At 41.5% G+C, this 27,492-nt stretch overlaps 3 protein-coding genes across 3 annotated transcripts; all 3 read left to right on the forward strand.

Annotated features, from left to right (window-relative positions):
* The first annotated feature begins 3,952 nt into the window (after positions 1–3,952).
* LOC135432008 (uncharacterized) lies at positions 3,953–8,295 on the forward strand. The gene is made up of 9 exons (XM_064687450.1): positions 3,953–4,062; positions 4,545–4,636; positions 5,079–5,435; positions 5,497–5,719; positions 5,780–5,997; positions 6,060–6,193; positions 7,251–7,405; positions 7,468–7,709; positions 7,770–8,295. Exons 1-9 carry the CDS (start codon positions 4,020–4,022, stop codon positions 8,187–8,189), a joined length of 1,884 nt encoding a protein of 627 aa, XP_064543520.1. The 5' UTR covers positions 3,953–4,019; the 3' UTR covers positions 8,190–8,295.
* A 4,918-nt stretch (positions 8,296–13,213) lies between these two features.
* On the forward strand, positions 13,214–21,758 carry nAChRbeta1 (nicotinic acetylcholine receptor beta1). Its single transcript, XM_064686260.1, has 7 exons — positions 13,214–13,328; positions 13,393–13,536; positions 17,632–17,768; positions 18,536–18,690; positions 18,874–19,318; positions 20,223–20,822; positions 20,882–21,758. The coding sequence occupies exons 2-7, from the start codon at positions 13,473–13,475 to the stop codon at positions 21,044–21,046; spliced, it is 1,566 nt and encodes a 521-aa protein (XP_064542330.1). The 5' UTR covers positions 13,214–13,328; positions 13,393–13,472; the 3' UTR covers positions 21,047–21,758.
* Positions 21,759–23,848: 2,090 nt separating this feature from the next.
* LOC135431009 (basic proline-rich protein) lies at positions 23,849–25,737 on the forward strand. The gene is made up of 2 exons (XM_064685887.1): positions 23,849–24,055; positions 24,155–25,737. Exons 1-2 carry the CDS (start codon positions 24,053–24,055, stop codon positions 25,559–25,561), a joined length of 1,410 nt encoding a protein of 469 aa, XP_064541957.1. The 5' UTR covers positions 23,849–24,052; the 3' UTR covers positions 25,562–25,737.
* Positions 25,738–27,492: the final 1,755 nt, after the last annotated feature.

The following is a 27,492-nucleotide window of genomic DNA, read 5'->3' on the forward strand; positions in this document are numbered from 1 at the left end:
ATTGTGCTTCAATTATGTACAAACTTTCTCAATATGCAGCCAAGAATTTGTAGCTTCAAAAACTGATATTTATAGCAAAATTCCTTACATCATGACACAAATAAAGTTCTCAATTTTAGCATGTTTGTGCTTCGTTTGAGAATATCTTAGATTTTTTTCTATGCCTGCAAATTCTTGTAATAAGTATTTTGTTGCTTAATTTGAGACTTATACTTTTGGTTTCTTTTAATATCTTAGAAGAGAATTTAATGAAAAGTTCTCATATAATTTAAGAAAGTTTCTTAACTTTCTTCGAGATCATTTTATTTATGCAAATTCTTGTTATAAGTATTTTGTGCTCAATTCAAGACATTTTTTTTTTTTAAGTAACAAGAATGATTTGTACTTAATTTTGGAGTATTATAAAACGAATTGTTTCTGAAGTCTTTTGAGTACAGTTCTTGCTTTAAGAAAGTTTGTTCTTCCTGTGAGAACATTTTAAACATATTTGAAGTATGCAAATTCTTGTTTTAAGTATATTGTTCTTAATTCTAGACTTTTTTGAGAAAGAAAACTTGCTTTAAGAAAGTTTGTACTTCCTTTTTGAAGAGAGAGAGCTTTTTCTTGCTTTGAGATACCTATGTTATGTTGAGGATTGCTTCGAACAGCGCTTTTCTCTGAGTGTCTGGCAACTAACGGCGAATCGTAACGAAAGTAAAGCAGCAAATACAGATAAAGCTGTTAGCTGGGCGGACTCCGCAGATCAGTGCAGGTCGCCAGATAGGCTGGCAGCTTCTTTCACAACAATCTGCCCATGGTTTAATGCTGGTCGACTCTGCGGCTCAGCTTCTAAGCCCAGGCCTGGCCTGGCCTGGCTGAAACTCTATAAAGATTTGCGCCAGCCGCGCTTCGCTTCACACCTGCGCGTAACGTGGCGAGCTGCAAACATCAGGCAACAGACCATCGTCCGGGCCATTCGGAACTTGAATTCGAGCTAAAGGAGGGCTCTTATGTAATGTTAGGCAATCGCAACATCATATACGCCACTGATTCTATTTGGCAAGTTGCACTTGAGTGATTTTTCGGGCTTCCACAAAAAAAAACACAAAAAATTGGACGGAAAACTAACAAAAGTTTTAACAGACGTGCAACATGTAAAGCAAGGCAGACAGCTAAATGGCATAAATGGTGTAGAAAATATCGGGGCATAACAAAAATCGCGCAATACCAAAGCAAAAAGGCATCCAAAATTCGGAAAGTGCGAGTGAAGAAAATAATAAAAAAAAACAGCGTTTTGTTAACGTTTTGTCTTTATTTTGGGCACGGCTCGTCAACTTTTATAGAGGATTTGTTTAACGCCCCCAAGAAAAAAATGGGCCAAGTTTTTTCATGTCAGTTGGTCGAAGTGCGTGCCGCCTGAGTGTGTGTGTGTGTGTTTGTTTGTGTGAGTGTGTGTGTTAAGCATTTTTAAGGCCATTAACATTTTGGGCGCATCAAGCTTGGAGCAGGTCAGTTTTTGGGCAGCTAAAGTTGTGCAAAAAGCGAATACAGGCAAGTGGAAGGCGCAGATAGAAAAGCCGTCTTGGAATAGGCCTAAAAGAAGGTAAGCAAAAAGTTGGTGCTTCTTTTCAGAATTCGTGTGAATTTCACACAGTTTGTGCTTTTACATTCATATGGATATGGTTTTCTTATCGAAGCTTCTTTTATCTCAAGAATATGATTACTTATTTTAGAAACTTTCAATTAACACGCTTAAATATTCCTCCTTAAAAACAAGTTTGTTGAAGCAAACCATTTTTTGAGAAAAGTATTTAATTCAGATTAAGTATGGCTATATTTTTGAATAACTGATTCGGTCCGGTCGTAGGTTCGCTTTTGTTGGATGTTTGGGCTTCAAACAAACTCGGTTCAAACTCGCTTTTTCTTTTTTATGAAGAGTTGATCCACCAACTATTAACAAACAAATTATTAGTGTAAAGTCCTAGTATTGTAATATAATCTATTTTTAACCTATGGTCAAATTAATAATATACAAAATTTAATGGTATGGAAAATGTTTCTTCCATTCAGGCATACTTTAGAGAAAGAAAATGCCTCTGAAGTTGTCACCGCGCGCTCAGGCATTTGTCTTCAACAAATTAAGTAAACAAATGAAAGTTGGTGGATTTGAACCAACGACCTCCCGCTAGTCAGTTCGACGTTTTTCCCTTAGTTGGTTTTTATCCAAATAGATTGGTGGATTTGAACCAGCAACTTGCCCCTTGTCAGTTCGACGTTTGTCCTTTGATTTTTATCTAAATGGAATAGAATAGGATTTGAACCAGCTACCGGGCGCTAGCCAGTTTGACGTTTGCCCCTTCTTTGATAGAATGGTGGATTTGAACCAGCGACCTGCCCCTTGCCAGTTCGACTTTGGCCTATTCAATGGTTTTTGTCTAAATAGAATGGAGGATTTGAACCAGCGACCTCCCGTTTGTCAGCGCAATGCTTGCTTCTTCTTTAGTTTTTATCTAAATAGAATGGAGAATTTGAACCAGCGACCTCCCGCTAGTCAGTTTGCCCCTTTCTTTGATTTGAGCTCTTCTTTTATCCACTTGCTTTTAGGTTCCTATTCTAACTCGATCTTCGTTTTAATCTAACCCAAGTAAATGGTTAAATTACCTCAGTGTTGCGGTCAATAAACCGCAAAAGGCTCTCAGTTTAAAGAACTGTCAACTGCTCGAAACGGTTCATGATAAACGCGTGCTATGGCCATAACGTGCAGATACCGTTAGCAATGCTAACATTGTGGGTGAATGTTGTTGTAAGAAACAAAACACAAACGGCTCAAGGTCAGGCAACAACAATTAAATATAATTATAAGCCAAGCCAACAAGGCGGCGGCGGCGGCGGAGGAGCAAAGCGTGGCCGCCGTTAAAGAACAGCAATGCGAACAAACTATAAAAAAAAATAAGCAAAAAAAACAAATAGATAAAGAAATAAAAATAATGAAAGCCAAAAACCGAAACCGCAACCAAAGCCAAAATAAAAGAAAAAAAAAACAGTGTCTAGAGTATTGCATAACAGATGTAAAACCAAAGCGAACCGAACCAACAAATAAACAAAACAAACAACGAGCTAAAGTAATTATCACAAGAAGAAAGAGTTTCTTTTTGGGAAAGCCGCAAATCAAATACCCTTGCAGACATATGGCAGATATTTGCGATGTAGCTGTAGCTGGACTACAATGGATTTTGAGAAATTAAACTCAGATTGGATTTGTTCAGTTATGATGCGATTTAATAGCATATGATATGATGGGATATGACAAGATATGATAGGTTGATATAATTTTATATAATATAATATGAATTAATTTGATATGATATGATATGATATGATATTATTTGATGTGATATATAATATGATATGACATGATATGATAGGATATGTTGTAATATGATATGATATGATCTCATATAAAAATATATATCATATCTTATAATGGAAAAAATTTGATATATTACAGTCACGCTTCGAACAGCAAAGCTTGGTTGAAATTTAAAATATATTTTGGAATAAATATATGGTATAATATAATATGATATGACATGTTAAAGAAGACCCATATAGGAGGAAATAAAGACTTGTAAGAGCAAGATATTTGTTGATCAATATGTTTCAGATAAATATTTTATATAAATACTTTGATTTCGATCCATCTTTCCCTATGACAGCTATATCATATTTTTTTGCAACGCGTCAGACTCCTCGATAGACTTATTTTCATATTTATTGATCAAGATTTTTTATATAAATATTTTATATGAATACTTTGATTTCCATCCATCTTTCACTATGGCTGCCATATAATATATTCTTTTCCAATTCGTCAGACTTCGCGATAGACGGATATATAAACAGATGGACAAATCTATACTTATCCAGCTTTTGCTGTAGATCACAATTATATATATACTATATACACTGACAAAGTAAATATACCCTCTGGCAGGGTATTAACAGCAACAATTAAGCAAACGGCGTGCGTTTTTACAGCTATGTATAAAACGCAGCCAACCATTCCGCGTGGGCGCTGGCAAGGTAAACTACGGAGAGGTGTGGTTTGGTGGGGAGGGGAGGGGAGGGGACATAGTGATTCATTAAAATGTAATCTAAGTTGAAATAGAGAATCAGCCAAGAAGGGTTCTAGCTGCGTGTCGCTAATAATAATATTAATTAAGGCAAAGCTGCAAAGCTGACAGTTTCAGTTTTTTATGCCTTTGACCTTAACGAACGACAAGGTGGCAGAGGCAGGGGCAGGGGCAGGGGCAGGGGCGGGGACGGGGGGCAGGGGTAGTCATTGTCAGCCATTGTTCTGGGCGACATTGATGCGACGTCTTGTTGTTGTTTATGTTTTTCTCGCATATTGACCATAATTAATTTATGAACCACAAACTTCCTGCCTGCCGCCACGCATCCAGCCAGGCTGAACAGAAAGAACCCTTGACTGGCCGCTGGCAAGGTTGTTGTTGTTGTTGTTGTTGTTGCCTCGATGATTATATTGAATATTTGTATCTTTGCAGTTGTCAGTTGCGTGCGAGACATGAATCGGTGCAGATTTGCGGGCCAACTAATGCTGCCGCTGCTGCTGTTCTGCCTGATGCTGATGCTGCAGGTGAGCTCAGAACTAACTGCTTTGCCTTTCACTGTTGCCCAAGTTCGTTGCCTAAGTCTTTTGTTTTGCTGCTGCTGCTGCTGCAAGCGAATCAGTTGGAAAAACTAATCTATTTAACAGTTAAACACCGCATTCTAAGAATCAACTTCCTGATTATGCTAAGCAGAGACGCAGCTGGAGTCGGAGTCGGAGTCGGACACATGAACCGTAACCAATCGTTGGCCAATCTGTGGCCCGTCTAACGGATATGCGCTGCCATATTGCGTAGCTTCCCGGCCACAATTGAGAGTTGAGCGGAAGATGTGGCGCTGGCAAAAATTATGTTGCCCTCTGGCCATTTCTTAATCAATGATGCAGCAGTTTCAAACGAAAGACTTAAGACACAAACTGGCAAACGCATATGCTAATGCCCCTCTCCGTCTCTCTCTCCCTCTCTCTGCAGCAGCCGCAGCCCAGCTGGAGCATTGAGCTGAGCACAGACTATGCCATAGTGAGCAAAGCAGCGGTGGCCACAACCACATCACCGCCAGCCCCGCCAGCAGCCCCGCCTTCTGCGACTCCCGGGCGCAGCTTCAAGGGTCGCGTGCAGACGACAACGCCGCGCAATGCGAGCAGCAAGCGTCAGGTTCGTCCGCAGTCGGATGAGCAGCAGCTGGTTAAGTCGTACATCTCGGGACCCACCACACAGCCCTCCAAGCTGGCCAAGCGCGCCGGGCTGCCGGCACCTAAGAAGTTCGCCAAGGATGTGCGCAATCGCAGCAGCCTCGCCGTCGAGCGCAACAGACTGCAGCACGAGGTGGTGAGTCGACTTGGACGCTACTCATGATTAATCATGTGCTATTAATGTTGTTTTACTCCAGCCCGACCATGTGCCCGACTCGTCTGGCTATGTGCCACAACGCATTGGACATCCCGTGCATCTGGAGTACGCGGGCTCCACGGGCGTCGACTCGAGCGGCGCGCCCACGGGCGTCGACTCGGGCTATCATGCGGCGCCCTACGAGGGCAACAAGTGGCACGAGGAGTACTGGGAGCAGGACTACTCCGGGCAACAGTATACGCACAACAGCACCCGGGTGCAGCGTAAGTTTCTCCCTTCAATCTCTCTTGGCAGCTTCTCACCTCTGATTCAACTCCTTGCAGACATTGAGGCCGAATGCCAGGATGATTATATGAAAATCCGCATTGGCTTCAATGGCTCGTTCAGTGGACTGCTCTACTCCGCCGGCTATGCCTACGATCCGGATTGCATGTACATCAATGGCTCCGGCAGGGATTATTACGAGTTCTATATCCAACTGAATCGCTGCGGCACCTTGGGCAAGAACTCGCTGCAGGAGGAGAGTCGCAAGAATCCCACGGTGCGTATGCGTGATATTTGCTTTCAGTGTGACCATCTATTACTATATATACTTTTCTGCAGAACTTCATGTGGAATACGGTCACAGTGCAGTACAATCCTCTGATTGAGGAGGAGTACGATGAGCATTTCAAGGTCACCTGCGAGTATGGCTACGATTTCTGGAAGACTGTCACGTTTCCCTTTCTGGATGTCGAGTAAGTAGAAGTATTTTGCATTTTTAGTATTTTTTATTTTAATCTTCCTTTTTAAAAGGCCTGGCATTAATTTAACTTGACTCTTGATTACCAAAATCAGTTGAATATTTAACTGTCTATAATTCATCCCATTTACCCTGACTTGAGAAATATTGTTATTGTTAGATTTTTGGAGCTAGTCGGTCTGGTCGGGAATCGGATAGTCTATTCGTCGGATATTTCCTATTCGGGTATTTCCCAGTCGGGTATCTCCCAGTCGCGCACCTCTTAGTCGGATATTTCCTAGTCTAACTTCTAGTTGGGTATTTCGCGTAGCTCGTAGTCTATTTATGAGGCAGCTATCTTTTGTATCCTTATCTTTCAGTCGAGTTTTTATCAGTCAGATGTCTTCCAGTCGGGTATCTTCTAGTCGTGCATCTCTTAGTAGGTTATCTTCTAGTCGGATGTCTCTAGTCCATCTTCTAGTCGGGTATTTCCGGAACTTATCGTCAATCTTTTGGCCAGATATTTGCAATTCGGGTGTCTCCCAGTTGAGTAACTCCTAGTCAGGTATTTCCCTAGATATTTCCCGTAACTGCTAGTCTATTTATGTGGCAGGTAGTTTTTGTATCTTTAGCATCTTCCAGTCGAGTGTCTGCCAGTCGGGTATCTTTCGGTCGGGTGCATCTCCGAGTAGGTTAACTTCTCCTCCGATTTCTCCTAGTCTATCTTCTAGTGGGATATTTCCTTGTCTCTTAGCCAGATATCTGTCAGTCTGGTGTCTCCTAGTTGAGTAACTCCTAGTCAGGTAATTCCTAGTCGAGAAACTCCTATATAGATATCTTTCAGTTGGCTAATGTCTAGTCGGGCGACTCTTAGTCATGCATCTCTTAGTCGAGTATATCCCTGTCTATCTCTTAATCATTTGTCTTCCAGTCGGATAACTTCCAGCCAGGTATCTCTAATCTATCTGTTAGTCAGGTATCTTCCAGTCGGGTATCTCGCTTCTTTACAGTTGAATGAATCTCAAGCAAAGTTGAAGGAACCTTTGGCTAATCTTTTGTCCTACTATTTGCAGAGTGGCAACTGGTAATCCTGTGGTCTTCACCCTGAGTCCGCCGGAGTGCTATATGGAAATCCAGAATGGTTATGGCATTGGTGGACCACGCGTGACCGGACCTGTGCGCGTGGGCGATCCCTTGACCCTGATTATCTACATGAGAAGCAAATACGGTAAGTATACTCTACTCAACTAATATCTTTACGATCTGTTGGATATAATTGTGCTTCTCCAGATGGCTTTGATATTGTGGTGAACGATTGCTATGCGCACAACGGGGCCAACAAGCGCATCCAGCTGATAGACCAACAGGGTTGTCCCGTGGACGACAAGCTCATCTCGCGCTTTCGGGGCTCCTGGTCGGATGCGGGCGTCTTTGAGACGCAGGTCTATGCGTATATGAAAACCTTCCGCTTTACAGGCTCACCGGCGCTGTATATTGAGTGCGATGTGCGCATGTGCCATGGACGTTGTCCGGTAAGCAACTGCAGATTATACTAGACTGAAGATCCACTCAAAAACATTCTTCGATCACAGAGTCAGCCGTGTCACTGGCGCAACTTGAAGGCCGTTACCAAGCGCGACACCTCCAATATGACGGCCACGAATTTGTCGCTGCCGCCGCTGGCGAATGCCGCCGCTGCTGTCGTCGACGGCACAGAGAGTCCGGGGCAGGCTTCGCTGTCGGAGAATGTGAATCTGTTTCAGTCGCTGCGCGTGCTGCAGGAGGGCGAGTCGGATGGCATAGACGATGTCTATGCCCAGCGCCGGGCCAAGACGCAGCTGCCGCATCAGACCTGCCTGAAGACGTCCACATTCTCGGCGCTCACCGCCAGCTGCTCGGCGCTGCTCTGCATCCTGGCGGTCACCCTGTTCATAGCCTGCTCCCGGCTGAGCCGACGCAAGCAGTCGACGCTCTACGACTCCTACATAGCGCACAAGGGACAGATTGATTGACACGGGCAGAGCAGGATGGTATTTGGATATGGTTGGGTGTTTTGGGGTCTACACGCGTTTTGTAAATAGTTTTTATTGCATAAAATACAAATGTACCAACGAAGTTTTGTTCGCTCATAGTTAAAAGAAAAGAGAAAATCAATTGAAAATTTAATATAAATTTAATTAAATTTAATATACACATAAAGCTCTTTGTGCTGACTGAATAACTGATTGACTGATTGATCAATCTAGTTGGTAATTTTTACAGTAGCTGCCTCTTGGATTAAAAGTGAGCATTGCGTTGGAATTTTGGAAAGTTCAACCTACAAAAATCTACAACAACGGAGACTTATGTGACACTCTGTGTGTCTGTCTGTATATCTGTCAGCTTTAACGGTGCGTCGGACTAAGAAGCGAGAGATCGACGGTTCAAATTTAGCAGCAATCTTCAATTCATATATTATTTATTATTCACAAGGAAAAGGAATGTGTTTTAATTGCCTCAAGAGTTAAGTGCACATTGAATATAGCTTTCCAATTGTGTTAATTTCTCGCTAAGAAATTCTAATTTTAATGAAAAATATTAACATCTTTGCCTTAAAGTTAAGTGCACTTTAAGGTTTTCTGCTTCAGTTGAGTGTTCATCCTTTGACAGCGGCAACTAAAGTTCAAAAAAATGGTAAGTATGGAAATAGTATACAAATTACAACAAGAAAGTGTTAAAAAAATGACAGAATATTTTAAATATCTCACAAGTTAAAAACAATTTATTTAATTTCACATTTCTCGTGTCATAGAGGGTGAGGCAGGAATTTAAAAATATTTTTTCGTTTTGTTTGCTTAATGCTAGGATTTTTGTATTTAAATAAGAACATTTTTGCCTTTAAATATTATAGAATAGAAATTTCTGCTTTTCTGCAATTCAGGCTAGACAATATATATAATAATTTGAGCTACTTTATATGTGACTGAAGTAGGCGCAAATTATACAAACAAATTTCCACATTCAACATCATATTTGACCCGTGCAACAGTGTCTAATTTTCTCTAGAAATTAATATATAATAATTTACAATATTATTTTGAGTTTTTCCCATGCCATACTTTCCTGCCTTTGGTCAGAGTTAAATGTAAAAAAGTGTTGCAAATTACACAAAGAATTTTCCATTTGACCCATGACAAACCAGATAATTCGCTCTAGAAATTAATATATATTTATTTGTAATATTGTTTTAAGTTTTTCCCATGCCATACTTTCCTGCGCTTGGTCAGAGTCCGGTGTACAAAAAGTGTTGCCTACTTTCAGGCGGTCGCATTATTTGCAGCCTCTTCATTTGGCGGGCGAGCTAATAAAATGGCGTACGCCTGTGGATTTATTAACGCGGCGGCATGTGCCGCACATGAGGAAGCACTTGCGGCACATGCTGCACTTCCTCATTGGCCTGCCCCCAGAAATGGGGCTGGCAGCAAAACGAGATGCAAACATTTTGAACGTGTGTCAAATCGTGTGCGATTTATATGCTGTGCTGTATTTTGACTGGCTTTCTGTTTTTGTTTTTTTTTGTTTTTTTGTTTTTTGTTCGTGCGCTTTGCTGCATGATTTTCGATCATTGTTGTTGCTGCTGAGTTTGACACAAATTTTGAGCGCTGCGGCGCGCCGCAAAACATTGCCCAAAGTGTTAATATGGTTGAGGACTTTTAATGTTGCCCAACAGCGGCAACTGGCAGCAGCAGACTTTTGCTAATTGTGCAATTTTCGGTGAGTCGCTCATTTTGGTCTGTAAATAAATATATATATATATATATATTTAGTTGCTGCGGCCGCAGAGAGCTTTAGCATGTGTGCAAGAATCTTTGGTGTAAAAATTAACACAGATTCATTAAAGTGATTTGTATACAGCGTCAGACTCAAATTGCCATGGCTAATTAATTTATTTAGTTATGAGAAGCAAATAGACACACAGACAGACAGACAGACAGACAGACAAAGGCCAGCCTCACAGTCTAAATGTTTATGGTATCACATTACGTTGCCATTTACGAGTTTGCGAATTATAATTATTATTTTCACACACAATTTGCATAGAATGAAGAGCAAACACATGCACATTCCCATTTATACCTACATGTCTTTCATTTATGATTAATTGTGTTTTAAAAGCACACACAAAAACCCAAGCGGATGCTCAACTAAATAATTAAGCAATCCATTAAAGCGAGTACCTGTCAGAAATTCAATTTTTGACAAAATGCTTTAAGCACATTTGTCAGCAAGGACCCTGAACCCGGCGCCAAGCTGCCCTAACAAACACGATCGCTTTCTATTATAAATACATTTACAAAAATAGACAGAAATACACAAAAACACAATCTAAGGTCTTTTTACAGCGATCTATCTAAAGGTCTATCTATAGATATATCTATGTGTCTATCTCTAGGCAATGCATTCTTCATGAACTTCTATGTTCACAGCTCGATCTTTATGCAATTTCATGCCATGCTTGTTTATACCAAATCAGATGACCCTATTTTTAAAAATTAACCTGTCGATATTCATTATTATATCTAGCTCATATAATTAGCGAGTTATAAAGAATTAAGTCTCAAGATCGACTTCTTTTGATAGTCTGCAGTTGGAGTGGAATTTTTATGAAATTTTTATGAAATATTTATGAAATTTTTATGAAATATTTATGAAATTTTTATAAAATAATTATGAATTATTTATGACAGTTTTATGAAATTTTTAGAGCTGAAATTAAGGCATTTATATTTTATTTTACCTTTAAAAATGTCCATACCTTTATGTTGTATTGTATTATATTTAGCTCTCAATATTATCGAGTTATGCTTAAAGAACCAAGTCTTAAAATGGATTCTTATCGATAATTAATTAATTTAATAATTTTAATTTACTAATCGGGTGAAGCAAAAAGATAAATCATTCTGCGCATACAGAGCATATATATAGAATATATATATATAATACATATACATATATGTATAGCAGCATATATATATAGACAGACAAAGCTTAGTTCGGCTTATCTCCTCATTCAGCTCAAGTATAAGGTATATACTCTTTTTGGCATCAGAGCTACCTTCTTCTGTTTGCTACTTACCTTTGCAAAAAGCCAACTCACCCTTGTGAGCCAATGACAAATGGGTTCAGGCTATGGCAACAAACAAATGGGTTGCTTAGGTATGCCAAAACATAACTGTAAAGCTACGCCCAGCTACACCCAGCTACACCCAGCTGCTGAGTCAGTTAGCAAATAGATCTGTGTGTGTTTTTACCTTATTTTTTTGTGGGCCATCTCGAATCGCGCAGATCTGAGGCACGTCGCAACCTTGAAAAAGCGGTGCGCAGCTGCCCGAAAAGTGTTTCAATTGAATGCAGTCAAATAATTAAGTATGAAAATTGATGAAAATACAAAAATTAATATCATGTAATTTGCGTTGGCGTTCGCCATCGATTTCTATCGCAACTGCAACTGCAACAGAGACTTGGTGATGATGTGTGTTGACACCAAATAGGCAGCCAAATTGCGCCAACTACAACAAAAGCTACAAAAATTGAGTTTTTATGCGCGCTGGCGACCTTAGCTTTTTTTTTCTCTACTTCTTCAAGTTGTCAGGCACATGCCTCATACGCTGTTGTTGTTGTTTGTTGTTGTTGTGTGCGGCTGCACGTTCGTGGCCTGAGTCTTTCGTTTGCATTGTATTGCGCTGTCATGCGCATATGAAAATCATCAGCAGCAGCAGCAGCAGCAGCCGCAGCAGCAGCCGCAGGCATCAACAATGCAAAAATATGCTTTCATTACCAAACGATAAAGATATCTTTTTTATTTTATTCTATTTTCATTTACTTTTATTTTATTTTATTTCATTTATTTCTTCAGCAGTTTTTCCACTTGCAGTCGGCCATTGTTCTTGCATGCACACGGAAGTGTCACCCGGCTCTGCCCGACCCGTTTCTCTTGTAATTTCAAAAACATATTTCAGCCGTAATTAAAAGCTAATCAGTTGAATTGATGGCTTTTATTACCAAACACTTTACATAATTGTGCGGCTATTAGGGAAAAACAAGAAAGAATCGATGTGTTCGCCAACCCGAAGCTAAGATACTCTTTTGGATATATGAAATATTGTTCCTTTTTGTTCTTTCTATACAGCTATATGATATAGAAGTCTGATGTTGCCAAGATTTGAACCTGATAAACAAAAGAGATTCCTATGGCAGCTAGATAATATATAAGTTCGATCCGGTCAGCTTCGACTTGTGTAATGTCTGCAACAGAAAGACGAAACTTTGCCTCAACTGAGAGACTATTTTGCAGATGTTCATCTCTATATCAACTCAGCTAAAGAATATATATACTTTGTCGCAGTTGTTTACTTCTATTAAAAATGCTAATCGAATCATCTTTCCGCTAACGTTTAACTAAGGTGCGTAACGAAATGTTGGGACAAGTTTATGATGTTTTAATTTTTTTTGTTTTGTTTTTGCATATCATTTGGGCGCCATGAGGAACTGCTTAATGTTAATGGCCAGCTTCTGGCTATAATGATGAAGCGTAGCAAATCGTATGCCCCGTTGACGCCCCCCCTCCCCTTGACCTCGCACAGTTGTTTGTGTCATAATTAAACAGCTTAAAAAAAAACAGCTCAAAAATAGACAAAATAAAATTGAGGAAGCGTTCGCATTGGAGCATTACTATTCCCACGCACTGTGTAAGAATCTAATTGACGTTGGCAACTCTGGAACTCTGGCGTGGCTTTTCATGTAAACAAAGCCAGCAACAGCTGAGCCCTGGCCGAAACAATGAAGGGTGCTGAACCAGAAGCCGACGACAAGGCCAACCCTTAAAACGTGTCTTTTGTTTACAAACTGTGCCGCGCTCTCAGAGATAGAGAGAGAGAGCGGGAAAATGAGAGAGAGAGAGAGAGTGGGAGAGCGTCTGCGCTTTGCTCTCTCCTCTCTCTCGGCTGCTGTGCGCATCGAACATCTCGCCTCGCATTGATTTTATCCAGAACTCGAAGTTCTTCTTAATCCGCACTCGAGCTGCCGCTGCAAAAGGTTGGAAAATTCGTGCAGGTCAAACGAAAAGCTGCGGAAAAATTGTGTAAAAACAGCAGAAAGACAAAAATTACTAGGTAAAGTTCACAATATACAGAAGAGCTAACTTTTCGGGAATTATAAGTTATTTTTCACTGGAAGTGCGAGGCGTGTAGCTTACCTGAATTAATAATTATGCCTGGACTGCATATTTAAGAGGAAGGACAAATCACACACGGAAAATGGATTTAAATGCCAGAACTTGGCTGCTGGGCAGCCTCCTGGCGCTGCTATTGATTGCACAAGGTACGTGGTGGGGGGCGTGGCATTTGCCCAAAATTTTCCGGGGGGAGTTATGCAATGAAGCTAACAAACATAATCCCATCTATATATAACGTATATATATCTATATGTATTTTTGAAAGCCGTGTTGAAAGCCAAAGCGCAAGCAACAAATTTTACAGCAATGATTTGATTTTTTTCTTAAATTTAATACAAACGCGCTAGCAGCGACGCCTTGACAAATTCCGCAAAGTTTTTCCACTAGCCAATAAAAAGAAAAACCAACGACAACCCAACAGCCTCGGCCTCTGCCACAGCCACAGCCACAGCCTCAGCCGCAGCAACCAGCTCTTCCTCATCCTCAGCCTGTGCCTGTGCCGCCGCCTTTGTCCAGCTTCAGATATCTATATATAGTATATATAGTATAGCCAAACAGCAGCAGCAACAACAAATATTCAAATAAGTACAACAACACACAAACGAAACTTGAGGAATTTGCCAAAGCGTCGCTCTGCTGCAGCGCTGCCAAAAAAAAAATGCGATAAAAAAAAAGAATACGATACCAACGACTGCGCCGATCATTAAATGCAACTCTTCTAAATTTGTATATGCCATGAAATATACTCGTAAAGTAGCCATAGCCTCTCTCTCTCTCTCTCTCTCTCTCGTTTTCTCTATCTATCTCTCTCTCTCTCTCCTAGCACCCGCTCTTACTTTAACTGCAGCTTAGATCTTCTTTATATATCCTCCTGCTAGCTATATAAACAAATGCCTTAGCATAGCTCCAACTTCTTAACCTATCTATATCAAATATATGCTCCCTTACTTTTACTATTTACAAGCAACTACAACTATTTCTCATAACAATCCAACTACTTAGCGCTATTAGCCAATCTCTCTGCTTTTTGTAATTAAACATCTTTTACCAACCCCACACCCTCTAACCCCGAAAATAATTATGAATTTTGTACTGCAAAGCGTAGCAAAAACTCCCTTTTTTTGGCGCTGCCGCAGTTGGATACACATCAAAGCAACTGAATACAAAAAAAAGCAAAAAAAATATATATATGAAGAAGAAAAAAAACAACAAAATACTGAGAAAAAAAAAAATGAACCGAAATAGTTTTGTTGATCAAAATGCAAAACAGATTTCTGTATCAACTGCCGAATCTTAATTCATACTCCTTCTGTTCTGAGCAGTCCAATATCGCCTAAATCGAGTACTTAGTCCAAGCCTAGCCTAAAATTGTAAGCGAAAAGAAAAACACTCGACAAAGAAAACCCCCCCAAACATGGTGTCTACTTAGAGCTCACACACACTCACACACACACACACACACACACACACACACACACACACGCACACTCATATATGTACATGCTCATACAATTAAATAGCTCAACTGCAACTCAAACAACCCAGCACCAGCAGCATAGAATAAATCAAGTACCATGAGTGCTCCAGTCGGGAGTGCCCGACTAGAAGATACCCTGAAGCCAACGTTCTAACCTCTATACACTCACAAAGACACACACGAACTCACGCCTTTAACTAAATGTGCCTTCTCTTTCAATCCATTTATGAAAATACGTTCTTAAATAACTCAGTTGTTTATAGTTCGATTTTTATGATATTTTCAGTGCTTAAATCTGGCATAAAAATGTGTGCACTTGCCAAAACGCAAGGCGCTGTCTTTAAAAATGAGTCTTTTTGCAATTACAGAGGGAAACGGGGAATATATCAACAAAATGAAGTATTCTTTATCTGTATATACTAAAAGACAAGCCACACCATAAATTTGGTATAAATAGGTTTTATAATTTTCGAGTTATGCTTAAAAGCCAAGTCTCAAAATGAATTTTCATCTATATATAGGGAAATATAGGTATATTAAATTCCAATTCTCTTGCCAGATCGACACAGATGAGGAATATTTATATTTGGTCGTCTTCTTCTGCCTGTAACAAACATTTGCTCATAATGGGTACAGCGGCAGTTTGTGCTCTATATAACACACATAGACAAGCATAACCCGGTCATGATAGCTACTTCACACACACACACACACACACACACACACACACACACACACACACACACACACACACACACACACACACACACACACACACACACACACACACACACACACACACACACACACACACACACTCATACCATCATCAGCAGCAGCATCCGCATCCCAGTTTTCTGCACATGTGCGCTGTCAGCAGAGAGTTCTGCTCTCTCTCTCTCTCTCTCTCTCGCTCTCGCTCCCTTTAGGTGTCGGATAAACGTAGCTGTCAACAAATTAGAGTAGCATTTAAATGTTTGAACTTGTCTTAGCAGCTTTGCAGGGCAGCCTTTAGTCGAGCACACCCGTTTGGCACTCAATTGTAACTAGCTCTAGGACTGTTTTTTCGAAAGAGGTCCTTGCATTAAAGTGCGCCGCTTTAATGCAACGGCGTCACATGCGGCGTATACGCAACGTAGGCCTTAACCAATCACATATACGTATATTCGCATCACAAGCCAACAACAACAACAACAACACAACAAACACTGAACTAATGAAAATTGATAAAAACAACAACAACAAAACGAGCGGCTTTCATGTTTCGTCATCTTAATTTTTCCCTAGTTGAAATTTAAATGAAAGCTCTTCAAGAATCGGCGTTAAGTGAAAAACCTTTAACTAACTCTCGCGCGCTTTTTCCCTCTCCCACTCTGGCTCTGTCTCCGTCTCTTTCTCTCTCTCTCTCCCCCCCTCTCTCTCTCTCACTCTCGCTCTCTCCCTCTCTCTATCTCCGTTACACTGTCTACGCTTTGCCAACCATTATAAGCCCATTGAAACTAAAGACTATCACAACTACAACATGAACATTAACAAGAACTATAACAATATAAGCTAGTCGGGCGTGCCCGACTAGGAGATACCCTGAACCTAGCGCTAACTTTAAAAACATTCTGTTCTCCTTCAAAACATACATACACACATGTGCACCAACTTCTCCACTTTGCTCCACATTAAGGGAAATGCATTCTTGAGTACCTTCGGTGCTTATAGTCCGATCTTTACGAAGATTTGCATCCTACGATGCACTTATACCAAAGCGACAGCCTCTAAAAATGACTTTTTTTTCTCTAGATTTTGGGGAAAATGTAGAGTATATCTAAGAAGACACAAGTTTGGTATATCTAGTTTTATAATCTTCGAGTTATGCTTAAAAAACTAGGTATGGAATGCCAAATTTATCGATAACATTATATTGGACAGATATATCGAAAAATAATTAAAAATTCCTTCTGCCTACGGTATATATTCAAATTACAAGACTCTAGATTTTTAGTTTTCGATCAGACGATCAGACAGAGGGAAGGAAAATATATTTTTATGGGATTGATGCTTCAAACAATGTATCAAATGCGATATTTATCGATAATATGAGATCGGAAAGGGATATCACAGAATAATTAACGATTTCCCTTTGGATATATATATATATATATATGTATAAGAGAATATAGATTTTTAATTTTCAGTCTCTGGATTTATAGTTCGGCGAACTGACGAACTGACAGACGGAAAGGAATATAAATATTTATGGGTTGCTTAAAATCATATATCTAAGGCGATATTTATCGATAACATGAAATCGAAAAGAGATATCAAAATATAATTCCTTCGGGGTACATTACGAGAATACGGATTTCAAATTTCCAGTCCCTGGATTTGTAGTTCACTCAAACGAACAGACAGAGGGAAAGGGTATATATACTATTGGGAGACATTTTCTTCCGTCACATACACTTGCACAAAATCCATCGACCTTCTCACACATCTCTAATGGGTTCAGGGTATAAAAAGAAAATACAATCCACACAAAAAAAAAAAAATAAATTAAAAATTAAAGAAGAAATTAAGAAAAATTTGCTCATATTTGTTTCGTCTTTGTGTGTTTTTTTTCTGACTCTTCTTTGTTCTATTCTCCGCATTCTGTTGTTTTTCTTTTTGGTTTTCTCTTTATTGTTTTGCCAAACATTTTGCTTTTACCCGGCTTTTCCCCGGCTTTTTCGGTTTTTCTTGTGGTTTTTCCGTTTCGTGTGTGTTTCTTTAGTCAGTGCATCCGAAGACGAAGAGCGCCTGGTGCGTGACCTCTTTCGAGGCTACAATAAACTCATACGACCCGTACAAAATATGACACAAAAAGTTGGAGTAAGATTTGGTTTGGCGTTCGTACAGCTAATCAATGTCGTAAGTGTTCCCATAAAATCCAAATCAAAATTTAAACAAAAAATAGAAAACAAAAAACCAAAATTAATGCTAAATAATAAAAGATACTAACTTTAGTAGCGTGTAAAACTGTACTTACGAGTTCTGTTCATAAATAATTCTTGAGTTTTGTTGCTGCACAGCCACGCCCCAACGCCCCCAACGTATATGCTATATATGTATATGTATATATATGCGTTCGATTTGTGGGCGTGGCTTTGGCCCGCCAGCCATTTTCAGTTACGATTATGCTTTGTAAATACTTAATTACACGTGTTGTCTTGACTTGTATTTGTATGTTTGTAGTGAAACTTCATGCCTAGCAATACGATAAAAACTAACTCTAATTAATAAATAAAACAATTGCATTGCATTTTTTAAATTACAACTAAAAACTAAACAATCTTGATACATATACTAACAATTATGAGAAAATTATTAAATTTAAACAACAAACAACAAACATCAACAACAACAACAATCAAATGCAAATAATGACTTAACTTAACTTAACAACTTCCCACCCGCTCTCTCAAATATATTTTGCTCTCTGTCTGAAATTGATTCCGATTCGCATTGAATCGCCAAAATAAACAAAATATACAAATATTACGTATACGGTGCGTACGATCGATTCTCTACCATCACCTTAAACAATCAACCACCATCATCTCCACAAATATCGAATATATCGAATATCAATTCACTCGAAAAAAAAAAAACCGAACTGAAACAAAATTGAAACCAAGAATGAGAAAAATCAAATTATGAAATCAAACGTTTGGCTACGTTTGGTTTGGTACGACTATCAGCTGCAATGGGATGAGGCTGACTACGGCGGCATCGGGGTGCTCCGTCTGCCCCCGGATAAGGTTTGGAAGCCGGACATTGTGCTCTTCAATAAGTGAGTAAATGGCTCTTTAGCTCTACTAACAACTCTCCCCCTCTCTCGCTCTCTCTCTCTCTCTCTCTCTGTATAATTGTAACTCTTTGTATTGTGCATCGTATTGAATGTTTACTGTACTTAGGTTTTGCTCATTTTGTCGCGTGCCATCTACTTATATGCCTTTCTGTCTTTGTGTCCCAGCGCCGATGGCAACTACGAGGTGCGCTACAAGTCGAACGTGCTCATCTATCCGACGGGCGAGGTGCTCTGGGTTCCGCCGGCCATTTATCAGAGCTCGTGCACAATTGATGTCACCTACTTCCCCTTCGATCAGCAGACGTGCATCATGAAGTTCGGCTCCTGGACATTTAATGGGGATCAGGTCTCGCTGGCGCTGTACAACAACAAGAACTTTGTCGATCTGTCCGATTACTGGAAATCGGGCACCTGGGATATTATCGAAGTGCCCGCCTATCTCAACGTATACGAGGGCGACAGCAATCATCCAACCGAAACGGACATCACCTTTTACATTATCATACGACGCAAAACTCTATTCTACACAGTCAACTTGATTTTGCCCACGGTGCTGATCTCATTTCTCTGCGTGCTCGTCTTCTATCTGCCCGCCGAGGCTGGCGAAAAGGTGAGCTCAATTTGACACGGGTTCGTTTCAATTTTTATACCTTGAACCCACTGGAAATTGGGTAAGAAGAGTATATTGTTTTTGTTAATACGTATGTAACGGTCAGACTCTATAAATTATATATATTCTTGTATTCAATAGCTGAGTCGACCTATCGAATCATGTCTGTCCGTTTGTCTGTCTCTATGAAGGCAACTATCTCGAAGACTATAAAATCTGGAGACTGGAAGTTTGAAATATATATTCTCGTAAGCCCAAAGCTAAAAGAGATTCCCAGTCCTTTCGATATCTACTCCCTTTTTCGTAATATCGATAAATATCGATATTTGCACTTGGTGTTTTTAAGCGTAAAAAGCTGGAGACCTGAAGTTTCAGATATATATAAACGCAGAAGGAGACTCGTAGTCCAGGATTCTTTCCCCCATTTTCATAATATCGATAAATATCGATACTAACACTTGGTTTATTTAAGAGTAAAAAGCTGGATTCCTCGAGTTTGAGATATATATATTCTCGTAAGCCAAACGTAGACAGAGATTCTCAGTCGTTTCGATATCTACTCCTTTTTCATAATATCGATAAATATCGATACATAGACTCGTTTTTTATGCTTAACACGATGATTATTAGAGCTATTTGCATCAAACTTAGCATGTAGCTTCTCGTATTGAATAAATTTAAGCCCTGATCGGACTTCAAGCTCCGAGGTTACCCAAAACGAGATTTACCGTACATGGAAAGAAGAGAAGAATGGGAAGAATGTGTTTTATTTGTGAATGTATATAAAGAACGTTTCTAGCATGGTTCTTCTTAAAGATAGGTAGGCACAGGGTATCGGTCAGTCGGACACCGCCGACTAGAGCTCAGTTATTTGTTCAGCTTCTAAGCCGGTTCCATGCCGCAGGTCACGCTGGGCATTAGCATTCTGCTGTCACTGGTTGTGTTCCTGTTGCTCGTCTCGAAGATTCTGCCGCCGACATCGCTGGTGCTGCCGCTGATAGCCAAATATCTGCTCTTTACGTTCATTATGAACACGGTCTCCATTCTGGTCACGGTCATAATTATCAATTGGAACTTCCGTGGGCCGCGCACACATCGCATGCCCATGTGGATACGTTCCGTCTTCCTGCACTATCTGCCCGCCTTTCTGCTGATGAAGAGGCCGCGCAAGACACGCCTACGCTGGATGATGGAAATGCCCGGGATGAGCATGCCGGCGCATCCGCATCCCTCGTACGGCTCGCCGGCCGAGCTGCCCAAGCATATCAGCGCAATCGGCGGCAAGCAGTCCAAAATGGAGGTGATGGAGCTGTCGGATCTGCATCATCCCAACTGCAAGATCAATCGCAAGGTGAACAGCGGCGCCGAGCTGGGCCTGGGCGACGGCTGCCGTCGCGAGAGCGAATCCTCCGACTCCATATTATTATCGCCGGAGGCCAGCAAGGCCACCGAGGCGGTCGAGTTCATAGCCGAGCATCTGCGCAACGAGGATCTCTACATACAGGTGAGTTACTTTTTCAAGATACTTTCGCGGGGGATTATCTCAAGATTGACTTTTGACAGACTCGCGAGGATTGGAAGTACGTGGCCATGGTCATTGATCGCCTGCAGCTGTACATATTCTTTATTGTGACCACGGCCGGCACGATTGGCATTCTGATGGATGCGCCACATATCTTCGAGTATGTCGACCAGGATCGCATCATTGAGATCTATCGCGGCAAGTAGACGCGGACGCAGCGCATCGCGGCAACTAAAAGGTTAAACATTGCAACATTGCAACAATAAACGAACATAAATAATACGAAAACGAGTTAAGCGGATTTTTAGATTTCTGATAACAATAATTGGCACCTTCTAGGGCTAACGACAAAACAAGTTAATACAAAATAAACAAAATAAAAGAAAAAATTATCTCATTAAACGCTTCACATTTAGGCATAGAATTCATACAAAACCAAATCAAAAGCAAATTAATCAATTAAAAAAAGGCAGGCCATAAACATAAAAACAAACAAACTAGTGGAATTGTGAACAGATCTTTTATTTATTATATAATGTACGAGTAATTGACTAAATAATTAATAGAATTGTCTTAGTTTAAGCGCAATAAAAACTGATAACTGGACGGTTTTCGCAGCTTGTTATGTTAGACACTTAAGTAAAGCAATTTAAGATTGAAACCTAAACACAATTTGTAAATGCTTCACGCACAACAATAACAATGCAATGAAAACTTCAACTGAAAAATTCAAAACAAACGCAAAAACACACAACCAAAAACCTGTAGGCAATACACCAAAGCAAAGCCAAAAACACGAAAACTAATAAAAATGCAAAGTTAATTAATAAAAAAAACAAATATAAGCAACAAGTGTGTGGGAGTGCGACTGGGAGATACCCTGTTTTAAAGGACATATAAAATAACTACATACATTTTCTCAAGATAATTTTATTTACAAATTCCTTCAGTTTTATTTGTTCGTGTGGGGAAAGTGTCCCAAAGGTTGAAATATACTCGATCTGATCTTCTTCTTAATAATGTGTGTATCGATATTTATCGATTTTAATAAGTAAAGACACATAAAGAAGAAGCAGATTCCTCTTTATTTAATTCTAAATACGAAATCGTAGATACAGCTAGAGAAATCTTCGTTTTATAAACTCTTAATAACATGTTTGACTAACCTAAGCTACAAATCGATATTTATCGATGTTGCAGAAAACATAGCTTGTTCTTTGTGGTATGTATACGAAAGAGCTCCATGATGTTTGAAGTCTTTATCTTTTAAAGTACTCAATATATATTTCTTATAGAGACAGATATTCCAGCTTCTGCTTCTCACATACATATTAGCACATATATACCCCTTCTATAAACATTTGCCGAGCTTATAGGGTATTCGAAGAGAAACTGAATCGTCTCGACTGGAAACTGGCTCAGCGCAGTGTGCATTGCGCATACGCCGCGTAACCCGTAACCCGCAGCCCGCAGCCCGCAGCCCGCCTGGCTAATTGGCTTATTAATTAATTGGAATTGACATTTTATCTGCAAGCATTGTATTTATGGACCAGCTGGGCGGCTGTCAAGTCAAATGATTTTCCAATTGTTGCCACTGCCATAAATAACAGTAAATATACTCCACAGTAGGCAGCGGCCATTTTGACAAAAGCAACTCTTTTGGCACGATTTTGCTGTTAGCCACGATTTGTCATCGCCGCCAGCTTCAGTTATGATGATTTGCGAATGTCTAAAAATATGCAAATGCGCCAGGTATTTCGCACATTTATCAACCCACGCGCTGTCACTCAAATACATGTCCATGATTGAGCTTGGGCATACAAATATATACATTAAAGTTTGACTTGACAGAAGGAAGGGCTGGCGATCAATATACATTATGTTGGAGATAAGACGCTGAGAGTTTAACAGAAGTTTCCTTTCGGGTTGCAAGGGAGCAGTAAGAAGGGACTTTGGGAAATTCTGGCTTCAATTTGAGAAGAAGGATTTTCAAATGTTGTATGAAAACCTCATAGAACATCATCTTAAATCATACATTATACATCATACATTATATATCATACATCATACATCATACATCCTACATCATACGTCATACATTATACATCATACATCATACATCATACATCATACATCATACATAATACATCATACATCATACATCAATCATCATACATCAATCATCACACATCAATCATCATACATCATACATAACACATCATACATCATACGCCATACATCATACATCATACAATTGTGCTTTGGAAGCTTGAGGTAGGGAGCGTGTGAGGCTTAGGTGTTTAAGCGTCGGAAAAGAAAGTGAGAGGTCATCGGTTCAAAGGCAGTAACAATTTTTAATGTTTTTTTAATTTTTAACTCAAATGCAGCAACAATTTTTAATGCCTTTTTAATTTTTAATTAGGAATAAAGCAATAATAGTTAATTAAACAACAAACAAAACATATAAAATTAGTGACAGTTAACAACGGCCCAGGAGAGCGGCTTTTAATCGTTGCGAATTATAAGAATTTCTCGATCTGCAACAATATTAATTGGACTCGGTGAACGCCGGGTAATCTATTCTGGTAATATGATATAATATTTGCTTGATGAGCAGCTTGATAAGCACCTGGTTCCTGGTTAACACTTCTGCTAGCCAGGGCCAACCCGTTGTGTGGCATAAAAACCCTAAGCGCTTAAATACAAAAACTAACTGGTACGCGTTGTTATTGACTTACAATCGCCGTTGATTACCAAGCACAGCAACAACTACAACTACAACAACAACAACAATAACAGAAACAACAACAACAACGACTAACAAAGGTTGCAGCATCACGACGATGACTCCAACTGAGACTCTGAGTCTGAGCCAAAAACTCGTTGGCCCGACTCAAAAAAGCCGAGTCAAAAGCATTTGGCATCTATTGAGCTGAGCTGAGCTGAGCTCCGGCTTAGGGGCTGCTGCTGCTGCTGCGGTATAAATTCGCCAAGGGAGAACATTTGGGCATCATTCGATTTTCTGATTTTGCAACGAAGACGTCGCTGGCTTCGCTTGCTCCCACTCCCAGTCTCGAGTTTCGTGTGTGTTCGCCAAACCGGTAAAAATAATTTTTCGTGTGCTCTCGTCGTGCATTTTCCACTTGTGCTGGGAAAAACTGTGTGTGAGAATTCGCGCTACGTTTCTGGGATCGTCGTTCGCTTGAGCCAGCATGGTGAGTTCGTCACAGGCATCTTCTCTCTCCAAATAAATCCCCCCCTTCCTCCCACCACCCCGTTTTGGACCTGATCATGTTATTGTGTTCCCCTTGCAGCGCCTATTACTGCCTCTGTTGGCGGCGGTGCTCGCTGCGGCCGGCGTCTTTGCGGATGTCTCGCATCTGGACACCGATCTGCAGGAGGATGGATATCATTATAAGCAGCCCTCGCAGCCGTTTCCACCGCCGCCCACGGGCAATGGCATCGAGGATAGCGGCCTGATACCTGGACCGGCTCCTTCGGCGCCGGCGCCTTCGTACGGACCGCCACAGACGCAGCCGCCGCCGCGACCACAGCCGCAGCCGCAGCCTCCGTCGCCGTCTTACGGGCCACCTCAGACGCAGCCGCCGCGACCTCAGCCGCAGCCGCAGTCTCCGTCGCCGTCTTACGGGCCACCACAGACGCAGCCGCCGCGACCTCAGCCACAGCCGCAGTCTCCGTCGCCGTCTTACGGGCCACCTCAGACGCAGCCACAGCCGATACCCACCGCACCCGGCCCGTCTTATGGACCGCCGCAAACGCAGCCACCGCGTCCGCAGCCCACGGCTCCTGCTCCCTCATACGGTCCGCCACAAACTCAACCGCCACGTCCACAGCCGCAGCCACAGCCACAGCCCACGGCTCCAGGTCCGTCCTATGGACCGCCGCAAACGCAACCACCGCGTCCGCAGCCACAGCCATCGGCTCCGGCTCCGTCTTATGGACCACCACAGACTCTGCCGCCGCCAGCCGGTCCGGAATACTTGCCGCCCGATCAGCCGCAGCAGCCCAAGCCACGCCCCGTGCCTCAACGTCCTACCCCGCCAGCACCACAGCCTTCGTATGGTCCACCACCAACGCAGCCACAGCCACAGCCACCACGTCCGCAGCCACCACGTCCGCAGCCACCTAGTCCTCCGGCACCGCGTCCACAGCAACCGCCCGCTGAGTACCTGCCGCCCTCTGGTCCTCCCGCACCACAGCCCTCGGCTCCGGCTCCGTCTTATGGACCACCACCGTCTGGACCACCACCAGCACCGCCCACCTATCAGCCACGCCCGCCAGCACCACCTGCACCACCAGCACCCACTCCCGGCTATGTGCCACCACCTGCACAGCCTACCTACCAGCCACGCCCACAACCACCAGCTGGCCCGCCAGCACCGCCCACATACCAGCCACGGCCACCGCAACCACCAGCTCCTCCGGCACCTACTCCAGGCTATGGTCCTCCTCCTTCTAGTCCACCCGCACCGCCCACCTACCAGCCGCGCCCACCGCAACCGCCAGCTCCTCCGGCACCGACTCCAGGCTATGGTCCTCCTCCTTCTAGACCACCCGCACCGCCCACCTACCAGCCGCGCCCGCCCGCACCACCGGGCCCACCCACCTCAAACTATCCAGAGCCACAACCGACGGATGCCGGCTCCTTGGGTCCCGATGGCTACAACTACAACAAGCCCTCCAATCCGTTTACCTACTAAACACAAAGTATTCTTAGCCTAAAAACATTCCAAAAACAATTCTGGAACAGTTGCTGCCAATCTCTCCCCCCCCTCCACCCCACATACCCGCCGGAGTTTTAGAGTACATTTTAAAGAAACCTTTGTAATGAAACGTTTCCAAATAAAGTAAAAGCAACACCAAAAACCAATTAAAAGCCACAATTGTGTCCACACTAGTTGACCTTCTCTCGCAGTTCTGACAGCCGTGTTGACGCGTTCAAGCTAAATTGCGAGGGTCATTCGAGCCGGGCAGCATCAAAAGCAGCAGCAGCATCAAAAGCAGCAGCAGCAACAGATGCCAGCTGAAAATATCAACGGTTCAAGTGCAGCCCGCCGGCAGCCGTTTGCAGTTGAAGCGGTGACCAGTTCAAATCCATGCGCGGGCAGGGGAAGTTGCCATTTAATAAACGATGCACAGGCGGAAATGCCGTGCGGTGCAGTGTGGCCAATTCTAGCTGTTTTCTAGCTTAATTTGGCTGTTTGCAAAGGTCGTCAGCCGGAAGCAGTTGCAATTCGATTTGTTGACAATTCAATGAGAAGCTCTGACAGTCCTCTTTATTTTAAACTGGAGCCTTGCCAGCGGCAGTTCGCCGGTTCAAATCCAGCAGCAATTCGCAATTGTTTATTTTAAATTTGTAATACTAGATTTGGCTACAGGCGCGTCTGTTTATTGTTTATCGAATGCTTAGTAAATCCATAAAATCCATAACTCGATGAATCCATAAATCCACAAATCGCACTCGACTGTGTGCTGCAACCTGAATTCGCCTTACTTGGACGCACTCAAGGTGTTTACACCTCCCTCCCTCCCTCCCTCGAGTCGAGCGATCGCAACCTGTCGACGACTCAATTCCCACAAGCTGTCGTCAGTTGGTTCATCAGTCATTTAGTCAATGTGTCAGCCGCGCTCAGTCAATAAATTTGCTGCCGTTGTTCATTAAGCAGCGCGTTTTGGGCGCCCAAAAAAATGAGAAGAAAATGCAATTGCAACTGCAACTGCAACCGGGTTGTGCAATGCTTTTTGCTGCCTGGGCCCTGCCACACACTAACACACTCACACACACACACACATAATTACATAAGCATTGGACATTCGGCCTTCGATTTGGCTACAGCTGGACACGGAGTTGAAGCTGGAGACGGAGCCGGAGCCGCTGCTGACGAAGACACGCGCCCTTCGTCGCGACCCACTGGATTGCTTTTGATTAACGTCTTAACGAGTGTCTCTCTCGGGTGTGATTTATGCTTTTTTTAAAACACCCTGCATCTATGGAAAATGTGTCTAAACAGGGTATAATGGACCCTAGGCAGAAGTTTCGATCGTAGAGACGATTTTAGCCAGCTCAAGCTCTTCAAAGATTCCCAAGCTTACTTGAAACCAATAAATATCGATTGTCATCTTTAGTTTTCACATATTTATTTATCATTTATAACATTTTACAAGTGTTTTTTGATAAACTTTATATTTTATTTCATATTTTTTGAAGCTTTCCAGAAAATTTTCATTTAATTTTAACACATTTTTCTTGAGATTATTTTTAACCATCGATAACTTTACTAACTTATCTTAAATTAATATATAAAATTTTACAAGTGAATTTTGATATAGTTTATTTGATATTTTTTGAGGCTTTCCAGTAAATGTTCATTTAATTTTAGTACATTTTCCTAGAGCTTATTTTAAACTATCGATAACTTTACTAGCTTACCTTAAATGAATATATATAGCTTTTAGGCTTCGGTTCTATTTTATCTACGTTTATCTAATAGATAATGCAAGGTTTCTTTAGCGTATTTCACACGATAGCATTTAAATCCATTTAATCTATTTAAATCGATAAATATCGATAAATATCGATATCCAGCGTTGACTCTTCGAGCACTGAAAACCAAAGAGATGGGACATTAAG

Source organism: Drosophila montana, unplaced genomic scaffold (assembly GCF_035044405.1).
Source record: "Drosophila montana isolate Dmon_TW-CO22-7 unplaced genomic scaffold, ASM3504440v1 contig_1455_1, whole genome shotgun sequence".
Lineage (NCBI taxonomy): Eukaryota > Metazoa > Arthropoda > Insecta > Diptera > Drosophilidae > Drosophila > Drosophila montana.